General features: G+C 53.6%; 1 protein-coding gene across 1 annotated transcript in view; it reads right to left on the bottom strand.

The window, feature by feature from the left end:
* Positions 1-4,045: 4,045 nt before the first annotated feature.
* Positions 4,046-16,918, bottom strand: part of GARRE1 (granule associated Rac and RHOG effector 1) — a 64,026-nt gene continuing 51,153 nt past the window's right edge. Inside the window, exons 4-14 of the mRNA XM_075326095.1 lie at positions 16,253-16,393; positions 16,077-16,172; positions 15,752-15,913; positions 15,504-15,662; positions 13,411-13,508; positions 12,349-12,474; positions 9,752-10,791; positions 7,956-8,121; positions 7,717-7,854; positions 7,486-7,564; positions 4,046-6,087 (exon numbers count right to left, since the gene is read on the bottom strand). Coding sequence (XP_075182210.1) covers positions 5,788-6,087; positions 7,486-7,564; positions 7,717-7,854; positions 7,956-8,121; positions 9,752-10,791; positions 12,349-12,474; positions 13,411-13,508; positions 15,504-15,662; positions 15,752-15,913; positions 16,077-16,172; positions 16,253-16,393 — 2,505 coding nt within the window. The 3' untranslated portion in view covers positions 4,046-5,787. The remainder of the gene's footprint in view (positions 6,088-7,485; positions 7,565-7,716; positions 7,855-7,955; positions 8,122-9,751; positions 10,792-12,348; positions 12,475-13,410; positions 13,509-15,503; positions 15,663-15,751; positions 15,914-16,076; positions 16,173-16,252; positions 16,394-16,918) is intronic.

The raw sequence follows: 16,918 nt of genomic DNA, 5'->3' as shown, positions 1-16,918 counted from the left end.
GAGAGGGGAAAGGGAAGAGGAGAGGGGAAAGGGAAGAGGAGAGGAGAGGGGAAAGGGAAGAGGAGAGGAGAGGGGAAAGGGAGGGTGAGGAGAGGGGAAAGGGAGGGTGAGGAGAGGGGAAAGGGAGGGTGAGGAGAGGGGAAAGGGAGGGTGAGGAGAGGGAAGGGAAGAGGAGAGGGGAAAGGGAGGGTGAGAAGAGGAAAGGGAAGAGGAGAGGGGAAAGGGAGGGTGAGAAGAGGGAAGGGAAGGAAGGAATTTGTCACAGCAACGCAAAATTATTTGTGTTTCCCATAGACTAAGGCTATGTGCGCACTTTGCGTTTTTCCTGCATTTCCGCAGCATTTTAATGTCAAAATGCATGTTTTGATTTCCAAGCAAAGTCTATGGGAAATTGGGCTTTCTTGTGCGCACAATGCTGTTAAAACGCAGCGTTTTACTTGCAGAAAAATTGGCAAAAACTCAGTGTTTAAAGAAGCAGCATGTCAATTGTTTTTGCCATTTTTGCAGCGTTTTGCTAACATTAGAATCTCAGAACTTTCAAAACGCATTCTACATCAAAATCCCAGCATTTTACATGCTTTTTTGACAAAATAAATGCATGTGTTTTTGCCTTTATCCCTTTACACACACAGTCCGACAATTAAAATGAAAATCCATAATTTAACGTTTATGCATAAAGTTATTTTAATAAAATTTGCTATTTTGTGAATGATTTTAATCATATTTATCATTTTTTCCAGTTTTTTTTTCAATGTTTGAATGTTTAAACTTTATTTAGCAGTATATTTGTATTCAAAACGCATCTGACTCGTAAATCGCGGTAAAAACGCAAGCTTATAGCGTTTTTGTGATCAAAACCAAATTTGACTGAATTTCAGCCACAGGATGCATTTATAACTGCAACTACCTCAACGCAAAGTGCGCACATGGCCTTACATTGCGCGTCGAGTATTCACGAATAGTCAGGTATTCGCCAAGTCGGATATTTTGGTATTCGATCATCCCTAGTCATTCATCAGAAGTGATTACACCCCCCCCCCCCCCTTACAATGCGGGGCATTGGTGGTCTCTCCTGGTCCTGCAGGTCACCCCTTATTCTCTCCCATCAGAAGGGACCGATTTCCAGACGTCACGATACACAGTCACGAAGCCGCATCCACCAATAAGACGTAAAGTAAAGGTCACACTATTAAATGTATCTTTAATAAAGCAAATAGTCATTTTACTTACAGAAGCTTCAGAAGTAAAATACAAACTGTACATTTCCAGTTCAGGAGTGTTTTGCTGGAGAAAAAAAAAAGCGAGTTTTTTTTGGAGAGGGAACGGGGTCACACTCGCTCGGCGGAGACTCAACGTGCCCCTAGGGAGAGTGGGTTTCACCCCCTTTAACTTTTTTTTTTTTTCTTCTCTAGAGGTGACCAATGTCCGTGGAAAAAAAAAAAAAATTGGAAGCCAAAAAACATAGCACCTACATGGTCATGGTCAAAGCTTCAACATATAAAAGAAAAAAAATGGTCTCAAATTTTTTTTTATTTTTTTCCCCACGTTTAAATTTAGAAGACTTCAAAATACAAGTAAAAAAAATATATATTTCTTATGTCGCCCGTGGAGCAATTGTTGGCACTTTTTTTGAGAGACGTCTGTTTTCGGTACAAATATATACGTCTGATCCGTTAATAAGACCATAATTATTCTGATAAAATACGGGGGAGGGTTTGAGGGGGGTGGGGGGGGATTCGGGGGCGTGCTCTTTATAAGGGGAGCGAAAAAAAATAAATATTTCATACAACTCAATGTTTAGAACCAGTCTTGGAAACGAGTGGTACAAAATAGTTAGACAAAAAAACGCGTTAAATGGACAGAAGCGAACGCGTCGCTGTAGGTTATAGACAGCACAAGTCTCTGTAAACATAGACAGGATGAAGACTTGGTTGGAAAGAGGCAAAAAAAAAAAAAAAAGGGGGCCTGTACAAACACACAGGGAGGGGGTAAGGAAGATGGGTTTGGGGGAATGAGGGGGGGGGGGAATGAAGAGGGTGGGTTGGGGGGAAGGGGAGAGGAGGAATGAAGTGGGTGGGTTTGGGGGAGGGGAGAGGAGGAATGAAGTGGGTGGGTTTGGGGGAGGGGAGAGGAGGAATGAAGAGGGTGGGTTTGGGGAGGGGAGGAATGAAGAGGGTGGGTTTGGGGGGGAGGAATGAAGAGGGTGGGTTTGGGGGGGAGGAATGAAGAGGGTGGGTTTGGGGGAGGGGAGAGGAGGAATGAAGTGGGTGGGTTTGGGGGAGGGGAGAGGAGGAATGAAGAGGGTGGGTTTGGGGAGGGGAGGAATGAAGAGGGTGGGTTTGGGGGGGAGGAATGAAGAGGGTGGGTTTGGGGGGGTGGGGGAGGAATGAAGAGGGTGGGTTTTGGGGGGTGGGGGAGGAATGAAGAGGGTGGGTTTTGGGGGGGAGGAGGAGGAATGAAGAGGGTGGGTTTTGGGGGGGAGGAGGAGGAATGAAGAGGGTGGGTTTTGGGGGGGGAGGAAGAGGAATGAAGAGGGTGGCTTTGGGGGGGGGGGGGGAAGGAATGAAGAGGGTGGGTTGGGGGGGAAGGAATGGAGAGGGTGGCTTTGGGGGGGGGGGGAGGAGGAATGAAGAGGGTGGGTTTGGGGGGGGGAGGAGGAATGAAGAGGTGGGTTTGGGGGGGGGAGGAGGAATAAAGAGGGTGGGTTTGGCTGGGGGGGAGGAGGAATGAGGAGACTGGGTTTGGGGGGGGGAGAGAATGAGGAGGCTGGGTATGAGGAGAGGAGGGGGGGGTTTGTGGGTGGAGGAATCAGGAGGCTGGGTTTGGGGGGTGCAGAATGAGGAGGCTGGGGATAAGGAGGGGAGCGATTGGGGGGAATTAGTCACCCCATTTTTTTGTGTATATATAGTTTAGTGTTTTATACATATTTTTGGTATATTTTAAACTTTGTAAAAAAATGAAGAAAAAACAAAAATGCTCAGAATGTGCTTCGAGGAACACGTCACCATCTCCCTCGCGGTAACGCGTTAATGCAGATTAGTGAAAAAAAAATATACAAAAATAAGATTAATACTGTCAGTAAGTTTTGGAAATTTTTTGCCATTTTTTTAATATATGCTTTCCGTACTAGAAAATACAAGGGGGGGGGGGATTTAACAATAAGGGGATTCTGCAAAAGATGAAATGACAAATTTAAATACATATAAACTATATATATATATAATAATATTTATATATAAAGAATATTTTTTTGTAACATCGATGGGGATAACGGAGAGGGGTGGGGCCTGTACAGAAAAGGTGGGGGGTGGGGATTTCGTGGTAAGCACCATTTATATAAGCATCTCTGCAGCCACTTTGGTTGGAAGAATCTCTGCACCCCGAATTGGGGGGTCTCCGCTCAGGGGGTCATGGCACTGAGAAGTGACATTATGCTTCACTGTAAAAAATAGACTTTTTGTCATCTACCTGCTATGTCGTTAGATATTTGTCGGAGCCAGCTCACATAGATATTTATTATTTTTCATTCTATATTATTATTTTTAAAGAATAATTGTAAAGTCTTTACTATCTCAGCGTCGCCTTCTCTCGTCAGGAGTGTTGTGTGCATAATGCCTTTGGCCAGATGAATAAAAAGTAGAAAAATAACAAAAAAAAAAAAATAATAAAATTGCCAAAAAGTGAGGTTGTTTTATGACACAACCTGGGACGAGATGGAGGGGGTTATACGCCCAGGAAGAGAGGCAAACAGAACGGCAAAAGTATAACGTTCCCCCCCCTTTTTTTTTTTTCATCCTTCGGTTTTCTGTCGGGGCTTTCATAGGGGCATCGGGGGGATGGCGTAGAGGGAAGAAGCCCCTCAACCCACGACAGACGGGGAACAGGACCGCGTCAGATGAACAGACCCACATTGGATGCATTTCTATGGGGATGCAATATACAACCCCTGGCAAAAATGATGGACTCCCCTGGCTCAGAGGATGTTCAGTTGATCACAGACGGCAAAAAACTAAAGTCATTTCAAATGGCAACTTTCTGGCTTTAAGAAACATTAAAAAAAATCATGAAAACATAATGTGCAGCCAGTAACGGTTACTTTTTAAGACCAAACAGGGGAAAAAATTATGGAAATCAGCCTGTAAATTTTCATTCCCAAAACTAACACCTGCATCAAATAAGCTGTGTCTAAAATCTGGACCAAATACAAACAACATGGGAAGGTTGTTAAAGGCAACCATACTGGTAGACCAAGGAAGAAGACAGTCAAGACAGACAGTCAAGACAGACAGTCAAGACAGACAGTCAAGACAGACAGTCAAGACAGACAGTCAAGACAGACAGTCAAGACAGTCAATGCATGACAAAACAAATGAGGAACGAATGGGAGGAAACTGGAGTCAATGTCTGTGACCGAACTGTAAGAAACCGCCTAAAGGAAATGGGATTTATATGCAGAAAAGCTAAACAATACAAAGATGACTGCCTGAAGAGAAAATGTAAATTTTCACAGTCATTGATGATATGGGGCTGCATGTCAGGTAAAGGCACTGGGGAGATGGCTGTCATTACATCTTCAATAAATGCCCAAATTTACATTGAAATTTGACACTTTTCTTATCCCATCAATTGAAAGGATGTTTGGGGATGATGAAATCATTTATCAAGATGATAATGCATCCTGCCATAGAGCAAAGACTGTGAAAATATTACGTGAATGAAGACTTAAGGTCAACGTCATGGCCTGCAAATAGTCCGGATCGCAATCCAATAGAAAATCTTTGGTGGAAGTTGAAGAAAATGGTCCATGACAAGGCTCCAGCCTACAAAGCTGATCTGGCAACAGCAATCAGAGAAAGCTGGAGCCAGATTGATGAAGAGACTGTTTCTCACTCATTAAGTCCATGCCTCAGAGACTGCAAGCTGTTAGAAAAGGCAGAGGTGGTGCAACACAATACTAGTGATGTACTATAGGAGGGTTCTATTGTTTGTTTTTCATGATTCCATAATTTTTTCCTCATAATTGAGTGATTCTATAATTTTTTTCCCCCCTGTTTGGTCTTGAAAAGTAACCGTTCCTGGCTGCACATTATGTTTTCATCATTTTTATAGTGTTTCTTAAAGCCAGAAAGTTGTCATTTGAAATGACTTCAGTTTTGTGCCGTCTGTGATCTGCTTTTATTATACACAAGTAAACAACTGAATGAATGAACATCCTCAGAGCCAGGGGAGACCAGAATTTTTGCCAGGGGTTGTAAAAGCAGACCCTGTATGAGCCTAGGCCCTGGTAAACTGGAGGTGTCCATTTAATTTCTCCTATAAGTAGAGGACCCCCCCCCTGTCATTAGCGGAGGAGGGTCACCTTTACAATTGCTGCTTTTATATGACATCCATCCAATTTGGGTCTTTACATCTCCAGCCCACCAGGGCCTAGAGTCATACGGGCTCACGGCCCAGCTCGCCACATTACCGTGCATCATTAGTAAACACCTCCATGGCGGCATTGCTCTTTAATAAGGGTACAGGTGGGTAGGGGGGTTAGTATGTTTTTCCATAAAAAAAATAAAAAAGGGGGAACTCTTCTAAATTTCTGAAAAGCCACACTGCTCGTCTCACGTATTCGGTGGAAACCACAACACAGGATCAGAACCAGACAACCCAAACTTTCCACGACAAGTTATGAGATTGCAAAACCCATCCCCCTCCCTCCTTCCCCCCGGATACACACACCCGAAAAAAATAAACAAAAAAACACAGGAACGCAGCCGACATGGGGGCCGAGCAGCTTGGTCAGAACTGGTGCAGGTAGGAAGGCCTGCGCTCGTGCTTCATCTGGAAAGATTTAAAGCCCTTGTTTGCCTGCTGGGACGGCTGCTGTGCGTAAGCGAAGGTGGAGGAGATCCCGGTGGGCGGCGCGCAGTCATTGGCCGTGGACCAGACCGGCGATTGCAGCATTTGCATTGTGTCGTTCCACTGGCTCACCGGATTTGTCATGTGGTATAAAGAAGAACTCTGATTGGGCAGTGTATTGGTGAGGGGGGAGGAGTGCTGCCAGGGGGCCTTGGGGGGCCAAGTTTTGGTTTTGTTTTCCTAAAAACAGGTGAGAGAAAAATAAAAAAAAATGTATTTATTAGACGCTCGTCCAGAAATAAGCCATATAATTCATGCACATTTTGGAATTACAAATGCAAGAGGACTGCGTTCACACACGCCTTCTCTAAGTTTCACGCCCGGACTAACAACCCCGGCCGCCGACGCCCGGACTAACAACCCCGGCCGCCGACGCCCGGACTAACAACCCCGGCCGCCGACGCCCGGACTAACAACCCCGGCCGCCGACGCCCGGACTAACAACCCCGGCCGCCGACGCCCGGACTAACAACCCCGGCCGCCGACGCCCGGACTAACAACCCCGGCCGCCGACGCCCGGACTAACAACCCCGGCCGCCGACGCCCGGACTAACAACCCCGGCCGCCGACGCCCGGACTAACAACCCCGGCCGCCGACGCCCGGACTAACAACCCCGGCTGGTTGTTCGACGCCCGGACTAACAACCCCGGCTGGTTGTTCATCGTTCCTGCGGCACTACACATCGCTGTGACACTGCAGGAACGACGTACCTCACCTTACCTACGTCCACCGGCAATGAGGAAGGAAGGAGATGGGCAGCATGTTCCGGCCGCTCATCTCCGCCCCTCCTATGCTACTGGGCGGCCGCTTAGTGACGCCGAACGAACCGCCCCCTTAAAGGAGAGATTGTTCGATGTCTCCAGCGACGTCGCTAAGCAGGTATGTGCGTGTGACGCTGCCGTAGCGATATTGTTCGCTATGGCAGCGATCACCCCCATGACGAAACAGCGATGTCGCAGCGTGCAAAGCACCCTTAACCTCGGCCGCCGACGCCCGGACTAACAACCTCAGGCGCAGACGCCCGGACTAACAACCTCAGGCGCAGACGCCCGGACTAACAACCTCAGGCGCAGACGCCCGGACTAACAACCTCAGGCGCAGACGCCCAGACTAACAACCTCAGGCGCAGACGCCCAGACTAACAACCTCAGGCGCCGACGCCCGGACTAACAACCTCAGGCGCCGACGCCCGGACTAACAACCTCAGGTGCAGACGCCCGGACTAACAACCTCAGGCGCAGACGCCCGGACTAACAACCTCAGGCGCAGACGCCCGGACTAACAACCTCAGGCGCAGACGCCCGGACTAACAACCTCAGGCGCAGACGCCCGGACTAACAACCTCAGGCGCAGACGCCCGGACTAACAACCTCAGGCGCAGACGCCCGGACTAACAACCTCAGGCGCAGACGCCCGGACTAACAACCTCAGGCGCAGACGCCCGGACTAACAACCTCAGGCGCAGACGCCCGGACTAACAACCTCAGGCACAGACAAGGCAGTAAATTCAGATTCGGTGGCCCCTGATATATGCCCATCTGAGCTAAACATGTTAAGTGGCGATTTCAGGGTCTCACCTGGTTGAGATCATCCACGGTGGAGAGGAGAGGTGGTGACGGTAGTGTGTTTGCTTCTTGCTCACCACTGCTGTGTTTCCTAGTCAAAGAAAGCAGAACAGAAGGGGTTAACAAGTTATAAGAATAATGATCCCAGGTTTATGGAGGACGGTGTGGTGCGACCCATCCCCGCGGCAGGATCTCGTTCCGCTGCTATCGCCGGTGAGGAGGCCGCTCTCGGACGTCACTTACCTTCTCTGCTTGACGGCAGCGACGAGGTCCGGCCCTGAGAACATGGAGAATAGACTGTCTCCGTTTGCAGACGAGGTCTCGTCGCTGGAGCTTGCGGAGTCTCCCTGAGCGCCTGTCCAGCTGCTGTTCATCACGTCTCTGGAAGACAAGGGAATGGCGAAACGCGCGTTACACACGCCCTCCCCAAAGTACAACGTGCCGGGTGCAGGAGGTGAAGCATAAATTTGCCTTCTACTTACCCCTCTGAGAAGTATTCTGGGAACGGCCAGGTTCTGTGCGACTCGTCGGGATGGGGCCAGTTGCTACGTGTGGTGCTCGGCCGGCGGACATGCTGTGCTTGCCGTTTTTGTTGCATAGCTTGGTTGACCCCGGCCACATAGCGGGCAAACTCCGGGTCCGAGCCAACTGCAGGGAGAGATGGGAAAAGCACACACGACAGTCAGTGGTTGCCAGGCTCAGCTGTTTGCTCTGTGTCATCCCCAGGACTAAGCTTTTAAGCCTCCCTGTCTTCCACCACTGAATACAGCACAATGAGCCAATGCCAGTCAGCAGCCGCTAAAGCCCCTGTTTACAGGGAGCAAATCCCACCCATTAGCTAGAAATAAAAGCAGAGGCTGGCAGATCTGCACGGGCAGGGATCACTGCATATTATAGTCACACTGGAGGTACAGCTAGTGCTCTCTGGGATCGGTCATTATTCAGCTGTGGTAATAAAACATGTCTCCATTCATTCATGGCCTGGACGCAGCTGGAAATATCGCTTTAAGGACATTCTCATGCAGAAGTGATGGACGAGAGTGAGGCCTGAGGGGGCGAAGCAGGACGGATTCTTCCCTTGGTGTCCATTACACCCCGGTTTCGTGCTTCGCCCCCTCAGGCCTTGTACTTTCTAATAATGTCCTGCTGCCGATAGTCCGGCAACACAAAGCGAAAGACTCCGCATAACTGGGTCCTCCAGCACCGCTGACTCAGAACGGCACCGGTGACGTGGTGTCCACCAGCCCTACTAATGAGAGCAGGGGTCCAGCCGGGCGCCACAAGGAGGAGTCACCCCCTCTGCCTAGGCACCACTACGAGAATCTACGAACTCCCATGCTCAGAGACACCCCCCCACCTCTCCCTCCAGCCAGGCGCCTCGATGAGCCCCTCCATTCCCCCTCCAGCCAGGTGCCCCGACGAGTCCATGGCATCAAAATACCCCATCACCCTTCTGGCTCCTCGCTCTCGCTAACCCTCCCTCTGGCCAGGCGCCCCAACACGTGATCCCCCATTGCCCCACCGGCCAGGAACCACGACACAAGGCCCCTATGGCCAGGCGCCCCGACACGTGGCCCCCCCATGCCCCTCCGGCCAGGCGCCCCGACACGTGGCCCCCCCATGCCCCTCCGGCCAGGCGCCCCGACACGTGGCCCCCCATGCCCCTCCGGCCAGGCGCCCCGACACGTGGCCCCCCATGCCCCTCCGGCCAGGCGCCCCGACACGTGGCCCCCCATGCCCCTCCAGCCAGTCACCCGACACGTGGCCCCTATGCCCCTCCGGCCAGGCACCCCAACATGAGGCCCCTCCCTCCGGCCAGACAAGGTTCCCCCACTCTAGCCAAGCATCCCAATGGGACCCCTATACTCTCCGGCCAGGTGCTCCAACTTTAAGCCCCTCCCTCCGGCAAGGCGCCCCAACACGTGCCCCCCCCCCATGCCCCTCTGGCCAGGCGCCCGACACGTGGCCCCCCCCCCCCCCCATACACCCAGACAACATTCCCCCACTCTGGCCAGGCATCCCGATGTGGCCCCTATGCCCTCCGGCCAGGAGTTCCAACATGAGGCCCCTCCCTCTGGCAAGCCGCGCCAACACGAGGCAACCAGACAAGGTCCCCCCCCCTCGGCCAGGCACTCAGAAAAGGTTCCCCCACTCTGGCCACACATCCCGATGGGGCCCCTATACCCTCCGGCCAAGCGTCCCGCTGAGACCACAGCAGTAGAGTTACATAACACAGTAATACATTATGTATACACATTTAGAAAAGCAGAGTGGTCACCTGCAGGATCGAAGGGCAGAATGTCTCCGAGCATGCCGAACACTCCTTCACTTTGGTCACGGTTCGGCCAAGTGTTATTTCGAGGGCCTTGCGATTTCTGCCCCAGCATCTCGGACATCATGTTATCCATAAAGCTGCTGACCAGCCCCATACTGTACAGGTCGGAGCTCAGATCGGAGACCCCCTGACTGCTCCACTGGCTCAGCTGATTGAGGGAGGACAAGCCGCTGCCGATGGCTTGTGACGACTGCTGGGAGGAGCTGTTTAGCCATTTCCCGGGCGGATGCGGCGACTGTTGCTGCTGCGGCGGCTGCTGCGGACCGATGGGCTGAAACAAGTGCTGATAATACTGCAGCTGCGGCTTCTGCGCGATCGGAAGAGGTTGCTGTAACAGTCCCTGTTGTTGCTGCGGTTGTGGCTGCGCGGGGGGATGCATCGGAGGGGGGTGCATTACTGGCTGCGGCAGAGGCTTTACAGTCCCTTGTTTCTGCTCCGGGGTTACGGAGGACGTAGCCGAATTTCTCCTCTTCACCACAGGAGACGTCTGCTGGGATTTGCCCATGTTACAGCCGGAGAGGAAGTCGATGACGTCCTGCATTTCCTGGTCGGAGGGCAAGTTCATCCCCTTCTCGTCCTTTAAGTCGTCTCCTTTAAACAAGTCCTCTCTGCGGTCCACCAGGAAGCCATTGACGATGTGGCTGTTGGTGTTGTGGCCGGAGCCGTCCATGGACCTGGAGAAGCTCCCCAGGCTCAGCATGCTCTGCAGTTTGGAGTCCGTGTGGTTGGGGGGCTTCCCCTTTTCATCTGAGTGATTAGTGGTTAAGACATGTTTGGAGGGGGTCTGGGGGACGGAGTAACTCCCGCTGTGACCGGAGCCGCTGCAAGACATTTTCTTGGTAAAGCGCGACGTCAGTTTGGAGAAAGTCTTTTGCAGTCCGCCCGCCGACTTGCTGCCGTTCCCGTGCGGAAGATCGATCTGGTTACCGAACTCGGAGGTTTCTCTCTGCAGCTGAATCTGGATGATCGGCAGCGCTTGTTCCCTGCAAAGAGAGGACCACGTCAGATATCCTTTCAATGAAGTTAGTCGGTTCATCGTTGCCTTACTCAAAAAAGACAAAATACAGGTGAGTGGGGGGAGCACGAAGGACAACAGAACTGTTTCGCCCCACAGAGGGCGCTTCAACGACAGGTCCACCCCCCACAGAGGGTGCTTCAACGACAGGTCCACCCCCCACAGAGGGTGCTTCAACGACAGGTCCACCCCCCACAGAGGGTGCTTCAACGACAGGTCCACCCCCCACAGAGGGTGCTTCAACGACAGGTCCACCCCACAGAGGGTGCTTCAACGACAAGTCCACCCCACAGAGGGTGCTTCAACGACAGGTCCACCCCACAGAGGGTGCTTCAAAAGGTCCACCCCACAGAGGGTGCTTCAAAAGGTCCACCCCACAGAGGGTGCTTCAAAAGGTCCACCCCACAGAGGGTGCTTCAAAAGGTCCACACCACAGAGGGTGCTTCAAAAGGTCCACCCCACAGAGGGTGCTTCAAAAGGTCCACCCCACAGAGGGTGCTTCAAAAGGTCCACACCACAGAGGGTGCTTCAAAAGGTCCACACCACAGAGGGTGCTTCAAAAGGTCCACACCACAGAGGGTGCTTCAAAAGGTCCACGCCAGACGTCCGATATCCTTTCAATGAAGTTAGTCGGAGGTACTCACCGGTTCGTCGATTTATTAAAAAAAAGAGAAATACTGGTGAGTGGGGGGGAGCACGAAGGACGTCAGCACTGTTTTGCACCACAGAGGGTGCTTCGACAGGTCCACGCCAGACGTCAGATATCCTGCACACAATACTGGAGGCCCGACTCCCACCGATCAGCTGTTACTAGATCCCGGATGTAACCGTGAACAGGAGCGCCCTAAACTATAGTGGCCGCTCTCGATACTGCAGCTTTGATCACATTCACTCCAATAGGAGCTAACCTGCAGTACCAAAAATGACCACTATGCAGCGTGCGGCGCTGTGCTGTTCATCTCCGGTAAAAGTTGACGGGCAAAGTACTGTCCTGGCTTCATATTACTGAGGGTAAATAAGGACTTCTACTATGGCGGTAAGAGCTGACCCCTCCCCCATCATAAGCTCATTATTTGGGGCGTCTAAGGACAATCCCTTTAAGAAGCACTGGAGTGAATCATCTCTCTACTATAAACATGGTGCCATGTTGGTAACGTGACGCATCTACGGACACGAAACCGCAACGGAGCCGCCATAAGGTGCAGACGCCGTAATAACCTCACACGGGTCTCTGCGGGGGTGCATTAGGTGATTATGGAGGACTGTTAAAGGGACAGCATGTTTTGGATACGCCATCACCTTTGGGTCCGATCCGGGGCGTAAAAGGAGCAGAGGTGCAGATTTAGCACCCGGCTGTGCTATTCAGTTCTCTGGGAGGTTTTTTTCTTTTTATTTTGAAGACTGGTGAAATAGGAGGCGGGTTGGGGATTTATTTGGGGATTTATTTGGGGAATTATTTGGGGAACCCCCCCCACCCCCACCCCCCCCACCCCCACCCCCCACAGTAATATAATGAGACATGTACCGGCCCTCCTTCCAGCGGGTGACATCAAACACGGCAGTGTACAGAACGTCCACCAGCCCCAGGGTCTTCTCCGGGTCCAGGCTCCTCTGCAGCAGAGACATCGTCGCCGGATCTTCCTTTAGACACCTGAGGATCACAATAAAAGGAACATAAGACGGGCGTGAAGAATACGCAAATCTATAAGATCACGTCTAGATCTGGCGCAAGTGTGGATGCCACACGATCCATCTGCATCACTTTACACTTCCACAGACGTTGGGAGGATTTCAGAGCGCACTCCGTATGGAGGAAACGCTGGGATTACATCTTTTGAATTTAATGTCGTCCCAGAAGGAAGTAAACGGACTTGGGTCATGAACAACTCAGCAGCCATTGCCCAAATCCGAATAGTCTGCATCCATTGCGCATAAGTCTGCATCACTTTACATCCGTGCAGACATTGGAAGGATGTCAGAGCGCGCTCAGTATTGGGGAAATGCTGGGATTACACCTTTGAATTTGCTGCCGTCCCAGAAGGAAGTAAAAACGAATGTGCGTCATGAACAACTCAGCAGCCAATACACAAATCCGAATAGTCAGCATCAAAGTCACATCAATCTGCATTACTTTATATCAGAGAAGACATTGGGAGGATGTCAGAGCGCGCTCAGTAATGGGGAAATGCTGGGATTACACCTTTGAATTTGCTGCCGTCCCAGAAGGAAGTAAACGGACTTATGTCATTAACGACGCACAAATCCGAATCATCACTGCGACTCTTACTCCCATAGAAAACCTCTGGGGCACATGTGATCCCACATTGCTCTGATCCGAAATCTCTCCTCCGCCAGCTAATTGTCGGCAGCACATCATCCGGTGTGTATTGGGGAAGTGCTGCCGACATTTTGCATCCCGTACGGGGACAGATCGATCGTATTACTGATTGTTCTGTCCCCGTGCGGTATGGATCGGTGCATGTACAAGCCTTTGCATTGCCCGGTCTGCAGTAAATGTCCCCTTTGCTTTAAATTTCCCAAATACGGACACATCATTGGGCCCGGTCTTTGCAAAACGATCAATTACCAAGTGGATGGGACTTGCACGATGACCCGGGAGCCCTCCAGACTGATCTGCGGAGCGTACACCTCTTTATTCTCAATCTGTGCTGTATCAACGACCACCTAGTTTTGGGGAAAGGGGAAAAAAACATTAATTGCATAGATCATTAGAGCCAAAAGTGAGCGACGCTGCACCCTCTGCTCTGCTATAATGAATATTGTCGTTTTTGTACGCAGCCCTCCTGCCCCGTAGTGAAAGCCTCAGTCACTTCTTTGTGCCATATGACAAGGGATGACTTCCTCATCGGTGGGGGTCCGACTGTTGCGACCTTCAAGGATCCCAAGAAGACGACCAAGCCCTAAACTCGCCATCTCTGACAGTGACGGGTCATACGTCGGCCCCTGTTTTGAGTACAGTTAAGAGGGTCCGAACAGTCAGGCCCCCGCCGACAGGTATGGAAACTGTAGAACGTCAAACGTTGGCACAATCCCTTTAACGCCACATCAGCAGCACAAATCTCGCTTTGTCACAATGTGTCAGGGCAGATAATACGGAGTCCGGACCATTTCAGATCACACAGGATTTCCTAGAGTAAATACAACTGTAGCAAAACCTCAGCTGTGAGAACCGTGGTTTCCTGAATCTCCGATCTGTGACACCAGTGACGGGGAGTTTTGTTGTTTTCCGATTTAATACGGGAAATGCTGGACTCCAGCCACGAATCAGGCGGGGGTGGGCGACGTGCCGGGAATCTGGGTTACTCTAAGCTCGGAGCTTCTCTGTGACGGCTGCACAATCACACCCAGGACGGTGGAGGACGCGGAGGCTTCCTGCCCATGTGAGGGAGGAATACAGAGCGGCAGGTGCTTCCTCCCCTCTAATCGGACGCCTCGTCACTGCTACACCAAGTCCTATGAGATCATAGCCGAACGCTGCCAAGTCCACCCCCTACCTCTCTGCCGCTCTATACCTGGGGCAACCCCCACCCTGCTGGATCACCTCTTATATCAGGTCCAGATATGAGCACAGGTGTGTGGGCTGCAGACGAGTCTCCTATTATCAAGTCGGCAAGTGACAACTCGTCGTGAAGGGTGCGGTGCGAGGCAGCAGTGACACGGCCGATCCGGAGACTCGGAGGGTGAAAGTCATCCCGGGGTGAGGAACACGGGGCCTTGTGGATATGCAAAGCATCAAACCAATGCTGCATGGACTAAGGCCAATCATTCCACACCCCGATCCTTCACCCCTTCCTGATAGACACCCCCTATAGATGGCTAATGCGGATGGTTCAGCTGGCCAAGCGCTCCCGTTTCTCTATGAGGGTTGCTGCCCATCCTGTTTACATTGAGACTCCACAGGCCTGCCGCCCAAACCCACCCCCCCCCCCCTGCAGATACGGCGCCCAAACCCCCCACCCCCCCGCAGCCACGCCGCCCAAAACCCCCCCGCAGACGCGGCGCCCAACACCCCCCACACCCCCCGCAGCCACGCCGCCCAAAACCCCTCCCCCCCGCAGACGCGGCGCCCAACACCCCCCGCAGACGCGGCGCCCCCAACACCCCCCGCAGACGCGGCGCCCCCAACACCCCCCGCAGACGCGGCGCCCCCAACACCCCCCGCAGACGCGGCGCCCCCAACACCCCCCGCAGACGCGGCGCCCCCAACACCCCCCGCAGACGCGGCGCCCCCAACACCCCCCGCAGACGCGGCGCCCCCAACACCCCCCGCAGACGCGGCGCCCCCAACACCCCCCGCAGACGCGGCGCCCCCAACACCCCCCGCAGACGCGGCGCCCCCAACACCCCCCGCAGACGCGGCGCCCCCAACACCCCCCGCAGACGCGGCGCCCCCAACACCCCCCGCAGACGCGGCGCCCAACACCCCCCCGCAGACGCGGCGCCCCCAACACCCCCCGCAGACGCGGCGCCCAACACCCCCCGCAGACGCGGCGCCCAACACCCCCCGCAGACGCGGCGCCCAACACCCCCCGCAGACGCGGCGCCTAACACCCCATAGGCACAGCGCCCCTGGGCCTTCTGTTAGAGGCACACATTTCTGCTAATAAGTCTCGGAGGCAATGTGCACATTGCGATACGTGAATTGCGGCACGCACTTACCAGACCAGCCTGGCCGAAGAGCAACTGCACTGCAGTTTTACACGCCCCCCGCCAAGTGGAGGGACACACTTGATTGAGAATTTCAGTCACGGCGGTCTCGTCCCGGTCGGTCATGCCGTTGTGAGCGTCGGCCTCTCTGATCAGCTGCAGCATCGCGTGCTAAAACATAAACGGAGCGGAGATTCGGCATTGGCTGAGAACTCGGAAGAACAACCCCTTCCCCGCAGTCACGGACGGGTGAAAGGTACCGTTTTCAGCTTCAGGTTATCGGTTGAGGACTCGTTGAAGGACGTTCCTTTCAGGAAGTGGGAGCCGATCTGCACCGGGACGGTCGGGAGCTCGCACTGGATCGGTTGCGGCGGCGTCTGCCTCCTTCCCGCCTGTTGCGCCTCCGCGTCACTGCAGCAGCCCTGCGGGAACAAAACGGACACGTCTCATTTGCAAATTGTATCAAGAATGGAGACGTAGGCCGGGGAGTGACAATCAACTGAGGTCACGTGCCAGCGGACCGCGCCGATCCAATACACAAGTGGCTCATCCAAACCCCTTATTTCGGCCCTAATGTGCCGTTACCTTCAGACATTCTTCGATAGCCTTGGGGTTGAGGTGGAAGCCGGCCTTCATGGCATATTCACAGTGACCCAAACTTTCCAGCGCCATCCGATACGCCTGCAACAACACCGGCAGATTTAGGATTCCATATATGTAATGGCGGGGACCGCGAAGACCCGGCGGAGGTAAGGTCGTACCTGTAAGGTGCTGTCGATCTTCAGGTTCAGCTCCTTCAGGTGATGCTCCGGGATGGCCAGGCTCTGCGAGCAGAAAAGCTGCTGGACTTCCAGCCCGGCCAGGGAGCCGTCGCATCCTCGCTCCCGTAGGCGGCTTGTGGCCTGTCAGCAGAAAACGGCAGGTTAGAGTAATGGCGGGGAGGATTGCACAGATCACGACGCGTGTGGTCCACACCGTGGGGGGGCGGGGAGCACAGATCAGGACGCGCGTGGTCCACACCGCGGGGGGGGAGCCCAGATTACGAGGCGCGTGGTCCACACCGCGGGGGGGAGCCCAGATCACGAGGCGCGTGGTCCACACCGCGGGGGGAGCCCAGATCACGAGGCGCGTGGTCCACACCGCGGGGGGGGGGGGGGGGGGGGAGCCCAGATCACGAGGCGCGTGGTCCACACCGCGGGGGGCGGGGAGCCCAGATCAGGAGGCGCGTGGTCCACACCGCGGGGGGGCGGGGAGCCCAGATCAGGAGGCGCGTGGTCCACACCGCGGGGGGGCGGGGAGCCCAGATCAGGAGGCGCGTGGTCCACACCGCGGGGGGGGCGGGGAGCCCAGATCAGGACGCGCGTGGTCCACACCGCGGGGGGGGCGGGGAGCCCAGATCAGGACGCGCGTGGTCCACACCGCGGGGG

The sequence above is a fragment of the Anomaloglossus baeobatrachus genome, chromosome 10, assembly GCF_048569485.1.
Source record: "Anomaloglossus baeobatrachus isolate aAnoBae1 chromosome 10, aAnoBae1.hap1, whole genome shotgun sequence".
NCBI lineage: Eukaryota > Metazoa > Chordata > Amphibia > Anura > Aromobatidae > Anomaloglossus > Anomaloglossus baeobatrachus.
This window is presented reverse-complemented; position numbering and strand designations above follow the sequence as displayed.